The sequence below is a fragment of the Corticium candelabrum genome, chromosome 10, assembly GCF_963422355.1.
Source record: "Corticium candelabrum chromosome 10, ooCorCand1.1, whole genome shotgun sequence".
Taxonomy (NCBI): Eukaryota; Metazoa; Porifera; class Homoscleromorpha; order Homosclerophorida; family Plakinidae; genus Corticium; species Corticium candelabrum.
This window is the reverse complement of record NC_085094.1, coordinates 3291891-3308001: the sequence shown is the minus strand read 5'-3', so window position 1 is coordinate 3308001 and position 16111 is coordinate 3291891. Positions and strand designations below refer to the sequence as shown.

The window sequence follows — 16111 nt, the reverse complement described above, 5'->3', positions numbered from 1 at the left end:
GAATGTTGAGGTTGAGGGGTGTTGTAAGTCACATAGAAGTGTGTCAAAATTGTATCTTTCTTCCAATACTTCAGACACCTGTACGACACAGCTGAAATTGAGATATTAGTAACACTCAATTATAGCATACATCTCACCAATATTTGATAAGCCAGCATTGTAACAATATCAAAGAGGAAAGAGCTTGAGCCGACAAAGTCCATAAGAAAAGTTGATCAGATTCCATTGTGTATGCCAAAATGTTGCCGAATAGACCCAGTCAAATTGGCTTCTCTCCAATATTTCAAAGACAACTCTAGAACACAGAGACAGTTGCATATCAATAATACTCAATTACATGTAGCATACATCTCACCAGTATTTGATAAGCCAGCAGTAACAGTATGAAAGAGGAAAGAATTGAGAAGATAAAAATTCCATAAGAAAAGTTGATCGAATTCATAATAAAAAGTTTATGAATTTGTGTGTGTAAATACTTGCTGATTACACTCGGCAAGTGTTGTGAGACCTCTGGCTAGCATGGATCGATCAGGGTTCTGCCCGCGGTGGTCGGAGGTGGTCAGGCCCGACCATCACTCGGCAAACACCGACCATCACTCCACATGTTCCGACCATGCTAGTGGTTTACTTGCTGCAATGGATGGCAGACATCTATCCTTGCCATATTATAAACGTGAGACTGGGCAGACTGTTGACAGAAGTTGCACTTTTCTTAGTCTGTTTTGTCAGATTATAGACCATCAATAGTGAAATACATTCTGTTTGGTGCTTTCTTGTCTGAAATAAATCATGCCCCTTAATGCAGCAGATACCCGACCACCATTCCGAAACTCCTGGGCAGAACAGTGATCGATCATAGTGCACCGAGTCAATCGACTCACAACCGATCACACTCAAGTTCAAGTCTCTGCTCCCACGTGTGCATGACAATGAACCTGTTGCTCAGACAGAGCAGCTAGTCGTCAACTATGAAATTACCTGGGAGGCAGTCGGCCTCACTGGCCTTTAGTGGCAAATTGTATGTCTTTGCAAAGGCAGTGACTGCAAACTATCTAGAGTAACACGTGTACGGTACCTTCTAAGGGACTCGTCGAATCACGTGAACCAGGTCATAGTGCTGTCTATCATAGTTGACCGACTCTATACTGTCAACGGGTACATCCATAGGAAACTGAAAAGAAAACCGAGGTTCATGCGTATGCCATTCCCACTTTTGGCCTGCTCGATAGAAAACGTGTATCGGTAAGCCAAAGTAGGTGGCAGCCGCCATAATTTCTGCATCAGTTCCCCATGTACCCTGCTTTGACATCGACTCGACGTGTTCATTGTAATCGCCATCTACGTAGACAGCAAATGAAACAGCGCGTTCCCTCATGAACTCTACGATCTGCTCTCTGTAAGTTAGGTGGTATCGTTGTGACCCCATAAGAGATTCATTACTTGCCGTAAAGTCGAGAGGCAGTTTTAACAAAGAGTGCAATGTTCTACCATTCACATTAAAATGCTGCTACCCCTGTCGGAGCAGCGACACAACATGCACCTCTGAGTAGAGAACGAAAGCATCCGATAAGATACGACTTACCGGTACCAGCCGTTCCACATATGACACATCGAAGTGGATCCGGCGACAGACCCCGGTTAAGTTTTTCGAAATGGCATTCGACAATGTCGTATGCAACTCGCCGATTGCCTAGTAAGAAATCAGGATTATAGTCGCTCAGGTCAACGTTCTGATCAACTACACCGTGTTCAGATTTATTACGAGCAATAAATGTTATGGCTTCCTGGGCATCAGGAAAATTCACAGCAGATGCTGTCCAATCGGTATTACTATCAGAACCCTGTTCGTTCTCTGGAGATTCTGAAAAGTCGGCATCTAACTGACACAATACCATCCAGTCTTCTACTGCGTGCCATCTATTATTGCACGTACCATTTTCATCGACATCACAGGGTGCTAGATTGTCACCGTCGATTTCTACTTCGTCGCGATCTGTTGCCCTTTCAACGTCCCGAGCTAAACAAATTTGACGAGTCAGGTCGTCAGAACAATAGCCCTGCCATTCTTCCCACGAAGCAACTGCACTACCACCAAAATCAGCGGTCAGTTCTTCTGAGCACCGAAAAGGTTTATATTTTACCAGCTGCCTAGAGCAGTAAGTTTCATACTTTTCCAAATCATTCGGAAGTGCAGCCTTTACTTCAGGAACGTAACGAATGACAGCCTTTTTGTTGCGTTTGACAAGACGCCTCGTCCTTTTGAAATCGTACTGCGTGACAAAGTCATCAAAGCAGAGATTTTCAAATTCGTTACTTTTTGGCCTGTTTACGTAGTGGTCCATGGCACTTGAAATTGTAGCCTGTTTATCTTGTGCCACATCGACTTCACGCTGATCATCAACGTTTACACGTAAAATCGTTCTACTGCATACTACTAACTTCTCACCCGTAAGGTGATGGCACGTTTCCTGTGCCGAGTAGTCGTGCTCTATTACAGACCTTGTCATTAGCTTTTGGACGGCTTTCTTTGGATGATCATCGTCCTTCGAGTCCTCTACTATAACTTCGAAAGTCTTTTTTAGAGGTCCAGACATGCCTTCACTCTTGCTGGCATATTTGGTCATGTACTTAGACACCATTTCTGCATTGACACACACCTGCATGTCAACATTAGCCCGCCAGCCTGTCAATCGAGCCCGGTTATGCCCATTAATGCGAGAATCATTTCGCCGCGTAACAAGCTCTGGCTGCTTGTCTTGTAGTTCAAAATGTGTTCTACTCGACAAGACTTTGGGAAACTTAAAACGGCACTGTAGCTCCTTTTCACTGCCATGATCGTTGTCCCCTGCTAGGGCAGAGGTCCTCTTACGTTTAGCACGGCGAAGACAGTAAGCCGTTGAGCATTTCGTATGCCTCTGCACATTGGCTATTAGTTCAGCATAATCCTGCTCTTCGTCGGTCACATCTCTATGTCGTTTGTGACAGGGGTGCATTTCTGCTCGAGGCATGTGACCCTCCCCCGTTTCATTCAACGTGGGATTCCACGTAGTTACCGGGGCATCGGCAAAGTCATACACCTCCTGTGCAATGTCCTCTGCCCTTCTCATTTGTTCGCTAGTGGCTTCGGCTTCGCCCGACTCGGATGCTCTACGCATGCATGCCCACTCTGAACTTATCTTATCAGAATGTGGAGCATCGGCCAGCCATGCCACACCATGCAAATGAGAACTCCCTCTGTGCTGATACTCAATGCGTGCCCAGAAATCTACAGCACCAAGACTGTTTTGCAAAAAGTATCGCATAAATTTTTCTGCTCTGTGCAAAAAGGACCAATCGGTCAAATGAGGATTTTCGATGACCGCCTTTATTCTCTCACTGGCCCTGTCTTGGTTAGCGTTTGGCCGATAGTGACGCATCAAGTCCTGAAGCTCTGGTCATTGAGTATCGGCAGCACTAAGCGTAAAGAATATAGTAGGCATGCCTAGTGCCTCTTGCATGGCCGCTAGGTTTAGTCTTTGAGTACACCAGTACTGTCTAGTTCCATGCAAAGAACTACTAAACCTCATTACTCGAGATGCAAACGAAGTCTCACCTCGATTAACCATCTCATTCGGTTCTTCCACGCTCAGATGGTTTTCACCAATTCTCTGTTTGACAAACACACGGCCTGTCTCGAGAGCTCGCCATCTCATCGTGGTGTTCAGTGCAAAGTAACGAAATCTGGGATGCTGCGCAAACCGTCCGTCACGATAGCGAATGAGATGCTTCGAGTACCGACCGAGCGTTAGCCGTCGCTGTCTCGTCAGTTTCACGAGCTCGCCTGTCAGAAACACGTGCAGACATCGCTTGAAGCCTGACAGTGCGCTCCTCGTCAGTTTCACGAGCTCGTCTATAGGAATCACGTGTAGCCACCTGTTGAAGCCTGACTACACGCTCGTCGTCAGTTTCACGAGCTCGCTTAGCGGCACTACGCGCAGACACCGTTTGAAGCCTGACAACGCGCTCCTCGTCAGTTTCACGAGCTCGTCTTCTAGCGACCTGTCTAGCAACCGCTTCAAGCCTAGTGGAGCGCTTCTCCTCACTCTCACGAGCCCGGCTATTGGCGACATGCAGTGCTGACGATCGTCAACAGTTTCTACTTTGCGCGCTTTCGTCGTGTTGATAAGAAGAACACCACAATGAGTGGTGGAATGCTTCGCGAGAAGCTCACTCTAAATGGGCTGAATTGACTTTCGGTCTGTCTGTCGGTATGTTTGCACCTATGTTTGTTTGTAAGCGTGTGTCACGCTCGGGGAGTTTGTCGAGCCAATCAGCAATCGTTTTGGGACGCAAACGTAGGTGACGTAACAATCCAACGCCTAAACAATGGCCTGACGTAACAATCCCGCGGATAATGACCAGTCACCAATCGCCGGTGAGCATTCATTAGCGTCCCAACTTTACGAAGACGAGGAAGCATTCGAGACAAGCGACTAGAACAGAACGTTCTGAAGACTTTACAAGGTACTTGCAGTCGAATGACTCGACTTTTCACTTTGTACACGGTGTTGCGAAGAAAAATAATTTTTGTCATGTTTTGCAGCTACACGGACCGCAGAAAAACAGAAGAGACAGCAGGCTTTACAAGGTTTTCTACCTCAACGTGACTGCATGTTTAGAAAGGTCCTACGAAAGAGATTTCGTGTTTTGCAGCTGCACGAAAGAATCAGCCGAACTGGCGGTAAGTACGCGGTCGGCAGAAACGCATGCATCGCAAAGCTGTATAGAAGTGGCGAATGCATGCCAAGCCTCGCCCTGTAGATCGCTGTCAGCTCCGTTGGCCGTCGATTCGGACGATGTCGGGCATTGCCTAGAGGTCGCACCTATAGCTATGAATGATAGCTATAGTAGCCGGACTGACGTCGAGGTCTTTGATGTACCGGTCAGTCTGGCGGGTGCCGACCTCGGCAAACCTCTTAGTCCTGCCAGTGCAAGTCGCTGGCAGTCGATTGATGATGGTGCGACAGTGACGCGTGATATCTAGACAGTCGAAAGTGCCGTGCAATCTACGTGTACCGGTGTACTTGCGCGCGTACAGATGCATGATGTATCTGAAAGCATAGCACTTTCAGAGTGTTTGACATGTAAAAGTGGTACGTGTACATGTCGTGATACGTTTATGTCTTTGCATCACGGTGAGTCACCAAAATCCAAACGGCGACGTCTCGATCGTGAACGCCGACGACGTCGTCGTGCGAGCGAGAGTGAACTCGAAAGATCTAATCGTCTAGATTGCAATGCCGAGAATCGGCGTCGTCGTCGTTCGCGAGAAAGTGGCATGCAGTCGCACACGACGAAAGCGCGCAAAGTAGAAACTGTTGACGATCGTCGGCTCCGTTTGAAGCTTCAAACATTGGCACTGCATGTCGCCAATAGCCGGGCTCGTGAGAGTGAGGAGAAGCGCTCCACTAGGCTTGAAGCGGTTGCTAGACAGGTCGCTAGAAGACGAGCTCGTGAAACCGACGAGGAGCGCGTTGTCAGGCTTCAAACGGTGTCTGCGCGTAGTGCCGCTAAGCGAGCTCGTGAAACCGACGAGGAGCGCGTTGTCAGGCTTCAAACGGTGTCTGCGCGTAGTGCCGCTAAGCTTGTGAAACTGACGACGAGCGTGTAGTCAGGCTTCAACAGATGGCTACACGTGATTCCGATAGACGAGCTCGTGAAACTGACGAAGAGCGTGCTGTCAGGCTTCAAGCCGTGTCTTCATATGTTTCTGATAGACGAGCTCGTGAAACTGACGAGGAGCGTGCCGCTACGCTCCGATTAGTCGCTGAACAGGTCTCTACTACACGAGCACCATTCCGATACCCGACCACCATTCCGAAACTCCTGGGCAGAACAGTGATCGATCATAGTGCACCAAGTCAATCTCTGTCTGTCTGTCTGTCTGTTTGTCTATCCATCTGTCTGTCTTTTTCGCTGTCTGTCTGTCTGTCTGTGAGTCTGTCTGTCTGTACGTCTGTCTGTCTGTGTGTGTATGTCTGTGTGTCTGTCTGTTTGTGTGTGTGTGTGTGTGTGTGTGTGTGTGTGTGTGTGTGTGTGTGTGTGTGTGTGTGTGTGTGTGTGTGTGTGTGTGTGTGTGTGTGTGTGTGTGTGTGTGTGTGTGTGTGTGTGTGTGTGTGTGTGTGTGTGTGTGTGTGTGTGTGTGTGTGTGTGTGTTTGTCTCTGTCTGTCCTGTCTGTCTGTCTGTCCATTTGTCTGTCCGTCTGTCAAAGTAAAATCCGTCCGTCTGTCTGTCAGTCAGTCTCCCAATCGTCTATCATCACATAACAATTCAATACCTTGCTCTTTTCCATCTCTAGCAATCCTCAACAATTCCTGATAATAATGCTGATGTCTTGTATCAGGCAGCGACGGATCACGACACGCCAAACTCGAACAAGCACTTGCATACCTGCCATACAATACAAAAAGCAATTCAAATTTTTTTAAATATTAAAATGCATACTTGTCAGTATGATCCAATTTCAGCAAACAATCTGCTAATGGAACAAGAACGTTGGCAGTAAGAAGATGCCAACTTTCTGCGTCTTGAATTTGACACGAGTCGGTTAATAAAGGTTTCGCTCGTTCAAACTCCCCACGACTCCTGAGACAACAAATACAAAAATCCAACAAATATTCAAAAGTAGAAATATAATTAATTTAAAATTAAAATAAAATTAATTACAAATAAAAATATAATTAATTTAAAATAAAAATGAAATTAATTATTATTAAAATAAAATAAATTAAAATTAAAAATAAAACTAATTAAAATTAAAATAAAATTAAGGCTTAAATGTAATTAAATAATAAAAAAATAATTTAAAATTAATTAATCAATTGTTTTTGGCATAATTTAATTTAAAAATTAATTTTTAATTATTTTTAATATTTTCAAATTAATTAAGTTAAAGCTTTAATGTAATTACATATTTTTAAAATTTTAATTTAATTATTTAATTAATTAATTAATTATTTTAATAAAATTAATTAAGGTTTTAATTACACAAAATTGTTTATGTCCAAGTAACGACTGATTCAGATACAAACTCATTTAACTAAACTTGTCAAATTAATATTAATTTGTTTTAAGTCGTCGTCACTTTGAGTTACACCAACATGCTGAAATAGCTTGAAAACGTTTGCTAGTAAATGCAATTAAGACAGACACACAGACAGACAAACAGAGACAGACAGACACACAGACACACAGAAAGACAGACACCACACACACACACACACACACACACACACACACACACACACACACACACACACACACACACACACACACACACACACACACACACACACACACACACACACACACACACACACACACACACACACACACACAAACACACCACACACACCACACACACACACACACACACACACACACACACACACACACACACACACACACACACACACACACACACACACACACACGTGGAGACGGAAATTGACTAAACTACTACCAGTCGTTGACATACTTGTTCCACCTAACGCTTTTCTGTAGTCTTCAAAGTATTGCAATAAAACAGAAAGTCCTTCACAGTTAATCTCATCTTGCAGTGAGGAGCTATCAACGAAAAAAGCAGAAGCACTCTAGACGGTTGACAAAATCAATTTCCAGCATTAGGAATGATACATCAAGATCAATATAGAAGTGACATACACAAACATAGATTCTTGTCGGATCTGACAAATGCTAGAGTTGGTTGGAAAATGTCGGATGTCCGGCTGCTATTTCCAGGCCTGCCATGCGTGTGATGAGTGAAATGGCGATGCAGATGACGATTGAATGGACAGACAGTATGCTTCACTAAATGTCAGGTGACTCCTCTAGACAAAGAAGTGGCTGCATGAACGTACAAGTTTAGAAACAGATAGACAGGCAGACGAACAGGCAAGCAACAGACAAAGTGCAAACAAATGTGTTTGTGTGTCTAGCTTATCGAGCGTTACGTTAAAACAACACACGCCAAGACTCACCATCCATACACTCTGGATGTCCTCGGCGTTTTCTTTATCGACAAGAAGTCGACATTCACCGACATCTGCAACAGGTAACCACACGACACAGTCACAACATCCTTCTATCACTCATTCCACAAACATCCATCCTATCAGGCAGCTCTTATGGCATGGCTCTAGGCCGACCGATTGGGTTGGCATTCTGAGTGAAGGTCTCAAGATTGCACCCCCAGAAGCACCAGTCACAGGCTACATGGTATTACATCGGCTGTTTATGATATTTGAATGTGTGATTTTTGTATGTTTTTGTTTCAGTTTGGAAAAGGTGTCTATTTTGCTGATATCTGTTCAAAGAATGCGAACTATTGTTTTGCTACTCGCTCGAAAAACGTCGGTCTTCTTCTACTTTGTGATGTTCGTTTAGCGTCGTCTAGCTGCAGATTATGATGCAGATCAGCTGCTGCGTGGAAAGCAGAGTGTTATGGGGAAAGGAAGGATTGCACCTGATCCAGGGAATAGACACACAATGTGAGGAGAAAGATTGAACAGATTGAGACAGATGGATGGACAGACAGACAGACAGATGGACAGATAGATAGACAGACCTACAGACAGACAAACACACATACATACAAATTTATATTTGTGCAGGTCTGATGGTTGTGTCGTTCCTCTCGGTCCAACTTGTGATACCAAAGTACATAACCCACACGGCTACACACTCGACTGCAACGGTGAGTCGACCGTCCCACGCACCTCTCGTGATCAGCCATGGACAACAGACTAACATTTGTATTTTCGTCATAGAGTACGTCATATATGATGTGAAGCAGGTAAAATGCACGAATGTAATACATGACTCCATCTATCAATAAAACAAATAATGATTAATTAGTAACTAATACCTATAATAATATAATTAATTATTATTGATATTTAATATAATACAAAATAATATAATCAGCATAAGAATTTGATGTGTAGTCACTAAAGTGAGTGAGAGTTGGTCGACTAGAATCCTGATGCATACATACATGCGTACACTGTGTCTGATATGGACAAGAGGCATGAGTTTGTTTGTGTCTGTCATGGTTAGCTAAGACGTGTGTCCTCAATTTAACATGTTTCCATGTTTACAGGATTGTTGATATTGGAGATAAAATATTGCAAAATTAATAATTAATTATTTAAATAAATAATTAATTAATTAAATACATAAATAATTAGAAACATTAAATGCAAATATTGACTTCAATAGACACATGACGGTGACATGATGTTTTCTTGTAGATCAAGATGCGTTATCTGGTGAAAGTGAGATTCAATTTCAAATACAGACATGGGCATAATTATGGAGCCACCCCTCATATCAGCCGAGGCAGGAAAATCACCAGAACATTGCAGATTTATGAATATACCTGCTGACCCGCCTAAAGCTGCATCTGATTCTACATCAAATCATGCTAATTGAGTATTGATATTGTTTTGATTGGACGCTTTGACAACTCATAGCAACAAAACGATTAAGGGATGACCAGACTAACCAGACTAACCAGGCCCCCCATGCATTACCATGTCAGGATTTCGCTCTCTTTGAAGAAATTTGTGGCTTTTAAAAAAGCCGGTTTAGTTCAACGGGTCACACACACACTCCGTTAAATTCTCAATACTTGGTTGCTCCTCTTCTCGCTCGTCCTAGAGCCTCAATTCGTCTTCGGACACTCTCTATCAGGTTGTTAATTAATCCCTGGGGTATTTCGCGCCAAGCCATCTGCACTGCTTCCCACAACTCTCGTTCGGTTTCAGGATGTTTTTCATTTGCCCGAACCTTCAGAACATGCCATAGATTTTCAATGGGGTTTGCATCTGGCGACTTAGCAGGCCAGTCCAAGACAGTAACCTCGTTGTCCCGCAGCCATTGCCTGGTTGAGCGCGAGGTGCGAATTGTCGCGTTGTCTTGCTGCAAGATAAAATCTTCACCGACTAAACGACGAGCATCTGGCAGCATGACATCACCCAGGATCTGTCGGTAGTCTTCTGAATTCAGACGGCCTCGTATGCAATGAAGAGAGCCTAGACCTTGAAAGCTGATGCAACCCCATAGCATAATGCTCGTTGGATGCTGCACTACTGGCTGACAAGATTCTGCGCTAAATTCCTCCCCTTTTCTCCGCCACACGTACAGGCAGCCATCACTTCCGATGCTGATTTTCACCTCATCGGAAAAGACAACACGTTTGCAGTCTTCCAACGTCCAGCCACGATGGGTGACCGCCCACGCACGTCGACATCGCTGATGTTCACGATTCAACTGCGGCTTCTTGCGTGGACGGCGAGCACAAATTCCTTTTTCCCTGAGACGGCGAGTGATGGTTCTTCGGGACAATGACTTGCCACATGCCGCTGAAAGTCTACCTTGCAACCGTGTCGTCGTCACCTTTCTGTCAGTAAGTGCAAGTCGTTCGAGTAAACGATCCTCCCTAGCCGACGTTGATCTTTTCCTTCCAGATCGCTTGATGTAATCACTACTGCCTTCTTCCCATCGTTTCACGCACTTCTGTACTGCCCCACGAGACTTTCCTACCAATCTGGCAATTTCACGATGAGACGAGCCCGTCTGGTGGAGACCTTCGATCTTGCCTCTAGAACGTGGGCCGAGTTGGCGAGCGCTTGGCATTTGGAAATTGCTTCGCGCTCAATGGAAACAGCTGATTTCTCTATAACAGTCGCCCTATTTGTGTACATTGTTGCAAACCTAAAGTCACTCCGTCAGCAATCTTTGCTAACTGGACTGTGACAGAAAGGACTGGACAGGACATTAGCACTGCAGAACAAGTTTCAGCAATGCAGAACAGTGACCAACGAATTTTAGTCTCGATTGCTGGTCTAGACCATTCGTGTTGTGACGTCACAAGAGCAGATGAGAATAGACTCAGAATATGCAAGTAAACTGAAACCTATAGCCTCTATTTAATCTTTAATGCTCAGGGTGGCTCCATAATTATGCCCATGTCTCTAGCTATCAGCAGTACAATACAAAACAACTAAACTTTTGTCTTTACTGTATCTTCTATATACACTATTTGTACAATGACTTCCATTATAATGAGTGTTCATCTTGTAAGAAGAGGCTGAGGTTTGTGTGTCTGTCCTTCACTCGTGGTGTGATATCATACTGTACGAGTCGACATAAATGAACGTATTGGTGGCTGCTTGACATCCTGCCACATCCAGTCCATGATGAAATATCAGAGATGATCAAGTTGAAGTGAACCTAGAGACACAATCAACATCTCATTGGTGTGTATTTGATATACTGAATAATATGTGAGTCAAGAGACACTTAAGTGGTCCATTTATGTTCTAACTATCTTGTGACTGTGCGCTCAGTTGTATGTTTCTGTTTTTGTATGTCTGTTTGTGTGTCTGTCTGTATTTGTGCTGCTCTACAATTGTTTTCTTTCCACTCACACTCATGCATACACATTTGAACTCGACAGATTCACCAACAGTATGTCATCCAACTTAATAATGTTACCTTGTTCTAAGGCAGTCACATCATTGCTTTGTGTGTAATTTCAATCAGTCGTGTCATCCTATCAATAACCATCTTGTTCACAAACAATCCACTGTCATCAAAATTTTCTTACTTTCTGATGATATTTTCTTCTGGATGATAGTCTTCTACATATATTGTAGCTGCACACAACGATAAGGCTGTTGGTTCGCAGCAAGCAGAGTGTGTTGTCTTGTTTCTCTTATTTCCTTTTCCCGTCCACATATAGATAATTACTTCTTTGTTTCAGAGCAAACAACAATTATTGTTATGTATAGGATTATCAGTCTGTATGACTCGTGTTCCAATCAGTTTGTGCCAAGCTTAGACTTAATCTCTCTCCTGACTATTCCTCCCACTCCAGCTTTATCACAAGCGACCAACAACTGCTGAACTGTAGCATGTTGGTTTTGATCTGTCCAGGCTGACAAAACTTTATGTAATTTCTCTCTGTATGTGTAAAGTTGTCGTTCACACTCCCTTAGGACTGTTTCTGAAACATCAAGGTGTATACCTAGTTGATGCCAACGTTGTCCAATGTTTTCAGCTACTATTTCTTTGATGAGTGGAGTGACCCTGTCAGAGTCACCAGGTGGAGTCTTTTCAGATGCTGCATCAGGCGACATCAAGTAACTCAAATGCTTTTGAGGTTCAGATGGAATGCGAGCAACAAGTAGAGCATCATACAATTCACATACCATCGGTTGGTTGTCTCTTGACTCTAACCACTCACTTAATATGCAGAATGCCGGTGCCTGGACAAAACTGGAGTCGGAAATGGTTTGCTGTAGCTTTGATAACGTAGACTGGTCAGTACCAAATATGATACTTGTTAGGTTATGCAAGGACTCTCCAATATCTACTGCTATCCGTTGGAGATCCATTTGATTTACTGCAGTCGAATGTTTAGAGGACAAGACTTGAGAAAGAGGAATGCCTTTCTTTACACTTGGACACACTAAATGAATACAAACATATACACTCTACGCGCCCAACAGTATTCATACATGTTGTTACCTTCTTTTATTGCTTGCTCATGTTTTACCATCTCTGCACTGCATCTTCCAGCTACAGTGTCTACTGCAAATGGTCCCCATGTTTCGTCTGGTATCAAATAGATACATCGATCGAGGGGAGACTTTGTACTTGTAGAAGAACTTCCACTGTAGATGAATCTATCAGGGAGAACACCAGGAACAGACTGGAGAAGATCCTCCATGTCTGACACACAACGAAGAAGAACATGCCACAATCTGCCAACACTGTGATGTGACTTGACTACTCTACCACTGAGACATATAGAGCCACGTGAAGTATTCTTGCTGCAATTGATAAGCAAAGTCACTGCACCATAACACATCAGCAGTCCACTGCTCCAGTGACGAATAAAATTGGAGTGACGATGGCAACGAGCAGACAGTCGTTCAAACAAACCCAATGGACGTTCATATGCAAATGAGTATTCCACTGCAACTTGTATGACTCCATGTGGTATATCTAGAGGCCAAAGGTCACTAACATCCTCTGGTTTCTCATCATTGAGTAACCATGGCAACAACAAACCAACATTATGTTGTTTTAGCTTAGAAATCACTTGGCAACTGTCTGTTTGCTCTTGATGACAATTTTGTTCTATTGTGTGACCAGACGAATCTGATGTCGGGTTGGTGCTACTTGGCCGAGCTAAAGTGATCTGACGTCTTCCCAGAGCGTGTGCCAGTTCCTGAACTACATCATCTGATGAGCCAGTTAGATAACCAAAGTCGAGAGCAAGAAAAAGCTTCATAAACACGTCAACATGACGATCTGCAGTAAGATGGAACTCACTCCACAGTGCCAGCAGCATAGATATGCTAACAATGCCATTAAAAACAAGATCACTTTTCATCTCCTTAAACTTCTGAGGACCTATATCTACCCCAATAAACCGATCATCATATTCTAAAGATTCGTGATCATGTCTGAAAACAGCCTTAAGTAAAGTGACCACAAATGGTGGTACAGGAAAGAGAACTTCTGCTAAAGTCGGGTCATGAGAGTAATACAGAATGCTTCCTACCTGGTTCAGGTAGTTTAGCAACTCACGACAGCTTTCTTCTGTCAGTCCGTGCTCTACACACAGTCGCATTGCATAAGAGACATCTAGAATGGGGACAGACGTGTCAGGTTGTCGTCTAATCAACTTGTCTTCTACAGTTACCCATGACGACGGCAGCTCTGTGTGCAGTGAAGGCATCAGCCTTTCATTACCACACAGTTCTCTTAAATGAACCTTCACACTGACCACACCCTCGTGTGTAGCTGCACTCGTCAATAGCACATTTTCTTCAACAGTTATTCGCTGAAAGTCCAAAAAGTGAAGACGTTCTGATACGTATTTGTTCTTTGGAGAACCACCAGTTGCAATGATTCGTTTCATTCGATCAATCTCAGCTTGTCTGATCTTCAAGAATTGACGTAGATGAGTGTGCAGATGTTCACTCCACTTTCTACTCATTTCTTCTCTTGACGTGTCGACCATCAGATCAACTTTACTCACAACAATAGCAATGTGAGCTCTGCTGTTTCTGTCATACACAACTTGCAGGAAATCTGCAATATTTTGTTGAAAACATTGTTCAGTAAACTTATACTGATTGCTGTCAACAACAATCAATACCAATGAATTGTCACTGATGAACAGCTGGTTAGTTAGCATGTACGCTCTATGGCCACCACTGTCAAGGAGTTTGCATTCTATTTTATCATCCAGCTTCATCACTTTTTCTACTACCCCTATAGTTCTCTTATCGGCTTCTGCCAGAAATGGTTTACCACTCTCCAGTGCTTCAACGAAGCTTGTTTTTCCTGCCATTGTAGTTCCCATCACTAGAATCTTTATTCTGCCACGTCGCACTCCACCCACCTTATCCAGCTCACGGAAATATTCTCTTATAACACGAATGCCTTGCTTGCACACTTCAATGGGTGGAAACACTAATGGGCATCCATTAACGCTCAATGTCATAAGTTTGGAGCTAAAGACAAATTCCTTAGGAAGATGAGTGACTGAAGTTCCTGATATGTCGACTTGCTCAATTTTGACTTCTACAAGTACATATGACAACAATTGTTAAGCAAAACAAAACATTGAGTAAACAAGTACATATGGTGTAGACTGAAACCCAATAATCATTTTACAAAGAAACAAATACAAGTAAGTTTCAATCACTTCATTCATTAGACATCATGTCTTATCATCTCGATAACACACTTTACCTCTCTTTTACTCCATTATCTATTATGCTATACACTCTTATCTGTTAGTCTACTAAACACTACATTTATCATATTCACATCAGAAAGCAGCAAACTTGCCAACTATGTGCATGCCACACTTACCATCCATAATTAAGACGAAATCATCCAACACTCTAGTTTAACCTTACAAACGTAAATAAGTTAATGACTAACTAAAATGGTTACGCATTTTATTGTACAAGTGCAATCGACAATGTGAAATGCAACTAATTTATTAGTAAGTTACTTATTGATTAGCAAACAATGACATATCATCTATAAACCTATTTCGTTGCATGTTGTCAAGTGTATTCATACTGTTGCTGCGATTATTTTTAGAGCATCGAGGCATTACACATAGCAACGGGTCAATACGCATAGCAACGGGTTAATACACATAGTAACAGTGTATTTACACGTGAATACACGTAAAAACCTCTGTATTGTAATGGCTCAAATGTTTGTTAATTAATATATAGAATGTGGCAAGAGAGAGGCGACATGCAACAAAACACTTAGAACATGGCAGGATCGACAATACCACAATACTCCCCTCCACTACTCACGCTTCCCTCCAAAATTAGCCTTTGCTTTGCCTATACAACACCATACTTCATCACATTTTATACACAATTGGAACTACCCGTCACCTCTCACTCTTACTGACATAACTCACACTCCAACAATTCTCCAACAATTACAGTCAAACAAGTCAAAGTTAACTAGCCTATTTATGCCTGTTAATTAAGCCGATTGGCTGATAAGAAGGTGACCTTAAAAAGTTTAAGATAACATATGTTATAAATACTATACTTGATTAAACAAATAATTATCGCTTTCATAAACGACACTTTGAACACACATGCTGGACAAATGACAATGTAACATCAAAAATGATTTAACACTACAACTGTTGAACATTATCTAAAGACAACAAGAACAAGAAAGGCAAACACACAGACAAACTTTCAAGACCATAAAATATAAGTACCGGAAATGCTAAATGCCACAGATGCTTATTAATGTATATCAAACAAATCTATAGCCTTTGTGCTTGATTGAGAGCCCAAGCGCCTAGTCAAACAGAGGCGCTTGCGAGGCTTCAACAAGACAATTTTAGTTATGAAGTTGACAGTACTTAATTCCACAACCAACCATCCCAGCTCCCAAACTATCAACCATTGAATGATACATGTACTTATCAGATCACACCTGTACAAAACTTCTCTCACATCTTCCCCATATGACATCAAATAAGCACATTTGGCCAAATAT

The 16111-nt window shown here is 42.8% G+C and overlaps 4 protein-coding genes and 1 pseudogene across 4 annotated transcripts in view; 2 read left to right on the top strand and 3 right to left on the bottom strand.

Annotated features, from left to right (window-relative positions):
- Positions 1-1496: 1496 nt before the first annotated feature.
- On the bottom strand, positions 1497-4109 carry LOC134185221 (uncharacterized). Its single transcript, XM_062653002.1, has 3 exons — positions 3982-4109; positions 3593-3912; positions 1497-3430 (listed from the first exon to the last, which is right to left on the bottom strand). The coding sequence occupies exons 1-3, from the start codon at positions 4107-4109 to the stop codon at positions 1497-1499; spliced, it is 2382 nt and encodes a 793-aa protein (XP_062508986.1).
- Positions 4110-5158: 1049 nt separating this feature from the next.
- Positions 5159-5650, top strand: LOC134185220 (pre-mRNA-splicing factor 38B-like). The gene has a single exon (XM_062653001.1). The coding sequence runs from the start codon at positions 5159-5161 to the stop codon at positions 5648-5650; it is 492 nt and encodes a 163-aa protein (XP_062508985.1).
- A 2102-nt stretch (positions 5651-7752) lies between these two features.
- Positions 7753-9542, top strand: LOC134185219 (poly [ADP-ribose] polymerase 2-like; annotated as a pseudogene).
- A 1405-nt stretch (positions 9543-10947) lies between these two features.
- Positions 10948-13359, bottom strand: LOC134185713 (uncharacterized). Its single transcript, XM_062653575.1, has 4 exons — positions 12575-13359; positions 11652-12515; positions 11540-11597; positions 10948-11275 (listed from the first exon to the last, which is right to left on the bottom strand). Exons 1-2 carry the CDS (start codon positions 13341-13343, stop codon positions 11866-11868), a joined length of 1419 nt encoding a protein of 472 aa, XP_062509559.1. The 5' UTR covers positions 13344-13359; the 3' UTR covers positions 10948-11275; positions 11540-11597; positions 11652-11865.
- A 21-nt stretch (positions 13360-13380) lies between these two features.
- Positions 13381-16111, bottom strand: part of LOC134185218 (malignant fibrous histiocytoma-amplified sequence 1-like) — a 5334-nt gene continuing 2603 nt past the window's right edge. Inside the window, exons 2-6 of the mRNA XM_062653000.1 lie at positions 16049-16111; positions 15992-16007; positions 15378-15432; positions 13476-14644; positions 13381-13410 (exon numbers count right to left, since the gene is read on the bottom strand). The exon at positions 16049-16111 is cut by the window's right edge and continues 3 nt beyond it. Of these exons, the coding sequence (XP_062508984.1) occupies positions 13381-13410; positions 13476-14644; positions 15378-15432; positions 15992-16007; positions 16049-16111 (1333 nt within the window). The remainder of the gene's footprint in view (positions 13411-13475; positions 14645-15377; positions 15433-15991; positions 16008-16048) is intronic.

Bases quoted from the DNA above. Each gene is read 5' to 3' on its own strand.
- LOC134185221 (XM_062653002.1), bottom strand. From the start codon at position 4,109: ATGTCGCCAATAGCCGGGCTCGTGAGAGTGAGGAGAAGCGCTCCACTA. The intron at 3,913-3,981 runs GTGTCTGCGCGT...AGGCTTCAACAG, and splicing joins GCGTTGTCAGGCTTCAAACG to GTGGCTACACGTGATTCCTA. The intron at 3,431-3,592 runs GTGAGACTTCGT...CTCAATGACCAG, and splicing joins GAATGAGATGGTTAATCGAG to AGCTTCAGGACTTGATGCGT.
- LOC134185220 (XM_062653001.1), top strand. From the start codon at position 5,159: ATGTCTTTGCATCACGGTGAGTCACCAAAATCCAAACGGCGACGTCTC.
- LOC134185713 (XM_062653575.1), bottom strand. From the start codon at position 13,343: ATGAAGCTTTTTCTTGCTCTCGACTTTGGTTATCTAACTGGCTCATCA. The intron at 12,516-12,574 runs GTAACAACATGT...GTATTCATTTAG, and splicing joins TGAGCAAGCAATAAAAGAAG to TGTGTCCAAGTGTAAAGAAA.